Below are 5,987 nucleotides of genomic sequence, written 5' to 3'. Positions count from 1 at the left end.
GTGCGGGAACCTCCTAGTGGGCTCAGCGAGGATTTCCTTAACGTTGCGAACATAGAGTTTATTTGAAACTTCCACCCAAAATGTTTTACAATGGAAAAACTTATAACCTGTTATGATGTATATAACATATCATCATGTTAATGTTTAACTTGTCATTTAATGATTTTATTTCTACTAAAATTCTGATAACATGGTCATAATCCGCTGTTATAAACAATAAATATTATACTCTGATGTTGCATGGAAAGTGATGTAAGAAATGGCTAAAATGTTGTAAGCTTTATTCCCCCATTTATGATCCTGTTGAAAAATGTGGATTTTTGGGTTCTCTCATGGGGTATGCTCGACAGAACTGCTTGATGTAGCTCACCTTCATGGTGCTTAGTGTCTAGTGGAAGGCAAGCGCCTCTGTACGTGTGTTATTTCGGGCGGTTCTGCCACACACACCTCAAGGAAGCTCATGCGAGTGAGATCCAACCCAAGTCTAGACGTGACGAGAGAGACTGACTAGATCCACCTCCTCAATGGACTTGGACGATGGCAGTATCGGCGATAGTTCATCTAGGCTGAGAATGAAAGATGCCCTACAATGTCTTGCCCCCTACCCCCATGACTGCTTAGGTTTTCTCACCTCATCGCACACCCCTACTAGATTTTTTATGCCTCGACCAGTAGCACATCGCCTTGCACTCCCCTCTGAATCCACCGTCGCTTCATAGTCTCAACCCCATCCACTATTGCACATCATATCCCCTTCGTAATCACATCACCTCACCTCCTCTCCATCCACAACCGACGCGCCTCGCCTCACCATGTCTGCCTCTCTATTTGACTCACCAAGTGGCCAGGCAAAGCACCTAGTCGACAAGTCACCAACAACATGATGGGGAAACAACACGGGCAAAGGAAGCGCGTTCTTGTTGCAAGACACAAAGGGAATCGGAAGAGATGGGCTCCTCGTTGACAGCGTTGGCCGTGTCGCTAGTGGACGGTGTCTGCTTCAGCTGTAACGACCACTTCTAGACCCAATGCTAGATGAACTATTGGTATTAGTTATTTGGCAAGTCCCTTCTCCTACTCTTCCGCTCCTTGTTGCCCCATGTCGTCCCTCTTCCTTAATCTTGCCTAATAGAAGATTTCTCTATTTTTTCACTCTTAAAAAGTCCAATGAGGAATCGCCAACACCGACTCTTTATCATGTCTCCCCGCCTCCTCGTGCTTGTGATCTTTATGTGCCAATAGGTGGGCCCTATCTGGTCCACTCGCTGCTCGCACATCGGCAAACGGGCTCACTCATGACTCCCTCTGCTCCTAGCTCCTGCTGCTCCACAACTGCATTGCAACTCACTGCCCCCACCGCCTCTTTGTGGGACCTCCTCTATAGGCTCCACCACTTGGGGCTTCCCGTATCGATCCAAATTGAACCACACCTCAGGGAAGCTCATGTAAGCGAGATCCAACCCAAGTCGATCTGGATGTTGGGGGAGGGACTGACTAGATCCACCTTAGCCGACTTGAATGGCAGTGGCATAAACAACATTTCATCTGTGGTGAGAATGAAACTCGCCCTGCAATGTCCTCCCCCTCCCCCAACAATCGCTCTGTTTTCTCTTTCCCATCGCACACCCCCACTGGATTTTCTGCACCTGGACTAGCCGCACACTACCTTCCGCCCCCTTCGAATCCACCGTCGCCTCATAGTCACCTCCTCATCCACCACACACATCGCCTCTCATACGTCGTCGCGCACATCACCTCACCTCCTCTCCATCCGCAGCCGATGCACCTCACTTCTCCACGCTCGCCTCTCTATCCTGACTCACCGAGTGGCTAGGCATCAGCAAATTGCCGACGACTGCTACGTGACAAAGAGGGGAATAGGAAGAGATGGGCTTATGGGCTCCTCCTCAATGTTGTTGGCTGTGCCGCTAGTGGACGACGTCTGCTCTGGCTGCGACTGCTTGTGGATCCCATGCTAAGTGAACTAGTCTCATTGGTTTTGTGGTTCCCTTATCCTACTCTTCCTCTCCTTTTGTGTTGTGTTGTGTTAGTCCTGTGTGTTCAAATAATATGGAACTTGAACACAACGCAACACAAAAGTTACACAAACTTTCAAATCAAGAAAGATAACCCCCTCTTTGTATTGGCTTGTTTTTTATGGAATAGTTATGGCTGGTACTCATTCATAAGGGGCAATGGTTCTTCTTAATGCCATCTTGTTTTCGCCCTAAAAACATTTTACCCTGTTCCGCTTACAGAAGTTACAACCAAGTTGTTTGGCTCGTCTAGTAGAAATATTGAGCTTATCAGTTTCGGTTCCATTCTATGACGTACACCACCTTTCCAAGATCCAGTCTCTCTTAGCATCAATCCGTACGTGTTGTTGACGCTATCTACCAACTATTACCATTAACCTGTCTACTCACCTACAGACTATATGGCTCTATAACCTCCATTGTTTCAGTACCCTCAAGCATAATACAAATCTAATTTAAAAGTTACATTTAGAGCAACACGTTGGATCAGATCCTAGTACTTGCTGCAAAAGGAAGCACAAAACAAAGTTAAATTTGGCATGCCGTGCCTTGGAAGACAATGATTATGGACACAGGAAATTTTCGGAAAACATGGGTGGGTATTTAGTAGAGTTAGGAAACTGAGCTAGTTCACTTGGTTGAGAGTGTGGATGTATACTCAGATCATCCAACTGTAAGTCCTCGTCGAAACGAATTTGGGTGTCTATTTTCTTCTTAATAAAATGCTACCTAGTTTGCTTTATATATATATATATATATATATATATATATATATATATATATATATATATATATATATATATATATATATATATATATATATTCAGTAGCCAGCTACAAAATAAGTTATTATGTAGCCACCTCCATTTACGATAATTTTATATACTAATTTACGATAATGTCAATACATATTTACGATAGTTGGGTTACTAATAACGCATGAGGATATTTACCACAACGTTATAGTAAACAACTTAGTAAGGAGTTACTATAATCTCGTAAATCAACATAGTAATTATCGTAACTCAAAGTGGCTACAGAATAAGTTATTTTTGAAGCCAATTACAAGGTAGTGTGTGTATATATATATAAATGATTGCCATCTCTAGGCATCTTGCTATTTGTTATTAGCTTTCCGATAGACTGGCAGAGACTACAAATACAAAAGATCGTTGGGTACTTGAATGTATGCCTTGTGCTGTTGTGCTGTCGAGTACTACACATTGTTGAGCCACAGCGGAACCTCAAGCGGGCAAGACCGCGTCGCTTCGCGCGCGTGTGGCGCAGACGTGGCACTCGGCGTTCCCGGCCCGCCGGCCGTCGATGTAGTGCTGGTACATGTAGGAGAGGAACCCCCATACCGCCATGAGCATGGCCACGACCTTTATACCCGTCATCCTGTCCCCGAACAGCACCACCGCGAACACCGGCACCAGCGGCAGCGCCAGCGTGCACGTCACGTTCGCGAACAGCGACGACACCCTCATGATCAGCCGCACCACGCCCACGGCCGCTGCCTGCCACGACACCGCCGTGCCCACCAGCGTCAGCACGTACCTCGCCCTCCCGTCCTTAAAAGACGCCATCTCCCCTGGGATTGTCCGCCATTCCCCCGACGCGAGCAGCCCCACCACGGAGACCGCCGACGCCACCAGGTTCGTGTACATCTGCATCCGCAGCACCCACCGCGCCGTTCGCACCCGGATCACCTTCTCGAAGGTGAGCTCGAAGAGGGACAGGATGAGCGCGAAGACCGCCGAGGCGGCCAGCACGAGGACGAACCCCACCGGGTACTTGCCGCGCGGCACGTCGCTGGAGGTCTCATCGGAGGAGGAGCCCACGCCTAGCAGCGCGGCGGAGAAGGTGAGCACGACCACGGAGTTGGCGATCAACGCTGTGAACCGCTGGGCGTTGATGAGGCGCGAGGTGATGGCGTTGAAGCCCAGCTGCGTCGCGGCCACGAGCGAGAAGGTGGACACCGGCAGGTACTGCAGCGCGTACGAGTACATGAGGTTGTCGAAGCCGATCATGACCCCGACGCCCGTGTAGACGGCCAACATCTTGGACACCGCCGGCCGGCGCTCCTCCGCCGAGGGCGCCGGCGTCATGAGGAGCGGGACGACCAGAAGTGGCGAACCACCAGACTGCGTGAGCGTGGCCATCCACTTGCTGTTGCCGCCGGAGTTATAGTACAGGCGGCCGAGGAGGGTGGCTACAGTCGTCCCACAGAGAACCATGAGCATGTCCACCACCACCGTCGTCCACCATCGGAAGCTGACTCTAGTGGACCGGCGCATGTCGGCCTTGGGTTCATCGCGGGCATCTTCATGGACGGATTCCTCGTCCGGAATGCCTTGCGCAATTACAACAAAAACAAATTAAAGTTGCGGTCGTAGTTTAGTAGTACTATACGGAGTACGGACTACTACAATGGAAACGAAAAAGAAGCAAATTTGGTACGAACATAAAAAGTAAAATGAGCACTGGATCTGCTTTTGCAATTTTGCTAGAGATCATTTTTCGTTTCAGTGAATCTGACAACCAGTAGTAATCGTTTTTTTAGATTTTTTTTTTCAATCTCTACGGTCGCACACAAAAGTTTTTAGTTAATCAGCTGAACAAATAAAAGAGAGAAATTCGAACACAAACTAAAGAGAAAAAAATCAATCAAAATTTACTATTATTTCTCAATTTATTCTTGTTGAAGTAGAGGTCTATGGTAACGATCTCCAAACGAACAATCCCTCTCACGACCTCGTGCAGTATATTAATACGCGTAGCATGAGCTCTTGGACCTTTGGGGCATGGCTAGGGTAATAATACTTCCCGTTTCGGTTTGCTTTCACGAATCAACTACCAAATTCAATGGTGATAAGGTGGACCATGCAAGAACTGCTGTACTGTAGCTTATATATTTATATTTTTTCAGTGACAGGCGGAAAGCTACTCTGTTTTTTTTTTTAAAGAAACACGTTTAAATGGCCAACTTATGAAAAGAAAAAGATTGAGATCTTGAGGGGAGATGATCTCAATGCGAGAACGTTGTTTCCTACAATATTGCTAGCTCAGGACGGCAAAGCAGCCTGCACAAGAACAGTCTAAGCTGGACCTTTCAGACGCATCAAGCATTCAAGGATAAGCAGTTTCCAACCATGCATGAACATAGAAGTAGAACTCTCCAAAAGCTTGCTGACTTTTCAAGATCAGGGGGCAAAACAGGCAAATGAAAGAACCACTTTGGAAATTCAATTCAAATCTACACACGATAAGGCACAAGCACAGCAAAAGCAACCAGAGAGAAGAGAAGGCAAATGATTTGAGTACCTCTGATCTGGAGCTGAATTTCTTGAGCATGCGCCATGCTGCCTACTGAAACTCAAACACCCGCTTCTTCCTCAACTGTGTCGCCGGCTGTTTTCTGACACTTCTTGCTAATGAACAATGGACTCTAGGCAGTAGGCACCTTGGTCCTTGGGCATCATATATATATCGATACCAACATTAAATAGTAAGATAGAGACATATATTAGTCACCTCTTTTTTTTATCAAAAAGTATTTACAGATGTTCTTCCATTTTATATAGTAGGAATTAGACAGGGTATTTTGTGGCTGGGTAGACAAAAGAAACCTGGTTTACTTCGGGTCAAAATTATGTGTCTAGATCTATGTATTTTTTAGCCGGGCCTGGTAGCCTGGTAGGTCCGCCCGCTATGTTTTAGTACCAAAATAATTGGTATAATAGTTTCGAGATGGGTCTTTTGGAATTGGTTACCTCTGCCCAAGCCCGGTGCTATTGAAGCCACATACCAAGCCAAATTTGCCCAGGTCTAGTAGGAACCATCACAAACCTTCTCTATGGTTATGCCACTCTATTTACCACCACCATCACTACTATTTCTTTGTTACTCCCTCCATTCCAAATTGTAAGTCATTCCAAGAATCTTGGAGAG

At 46.6% G+C, this 5,987-nt stretch overlaps 1 protein-coding gene across 1 annotated transcript; it reads right to left on the bottom strand.

Annotated features, from left to right (window-relative positions):
• Window positions 1–3,010: 3,010 nt before the first annotated feature.
• Window positions 3,011–5,502, bottom strand: LOC136532115 (probable purine permease 11). The gene is made up of 2 exons (XM_066524727.1): window positions 5,361–5,502; window positions 3,011–4,389 (listed from the first exon to the last, which is right to left on the bottom strand). Exons 1-2 carry the CDS (start codon window positions 5,395–5,397, stop codon window positions 3,281–3,283), a joined length of 1,146 nt encoding a protein of 381 aa, XP_066380824.1. The 5' UTR covers window positions 5,398–5,502; the 3' UTR covers window positions 3,011–3,280.
• Window positions 5,503–5,987: the final 485 nt, after the last annotated feature.

This window comes from Miscanthus floridulus, unplaced genomic scaffold (assembly GCF_019320115.1).
Source record: "Miscanthus floridulus cultivar M001 unplaced genomic scaffold, ASM1932011v1 fs_527_1, whole genome shotgun sequence".
Lineage (NCBI taxonomy): Eukaryota > Viridiplantae > Streptophyta > Magnoliopsida > Poales > Poaceae > Miscanthus > Miscanthus floridulus.
This window is presented reverse-complemented; position numbering and strand designations above follow the sequence as displayed.

What these genes read in the sequence shown, in the direction of transcription:
- LOC136532115 (XM_066524727.1), bottom strand. Translation starts at nt 5,397, where the DNA reads ATGGCGCATGCTCAAGAAATTCAGCTCCAGATCAGAG. An exon ending in AATTCAGCTCCAGATCAGAG is followed by an intron (nt 4,390 to 5,360) that starts GTACTCAAATCA and finishes TAATTGCGCAAG; the next exon opens with GCATTCCGGACGAGGAATCC.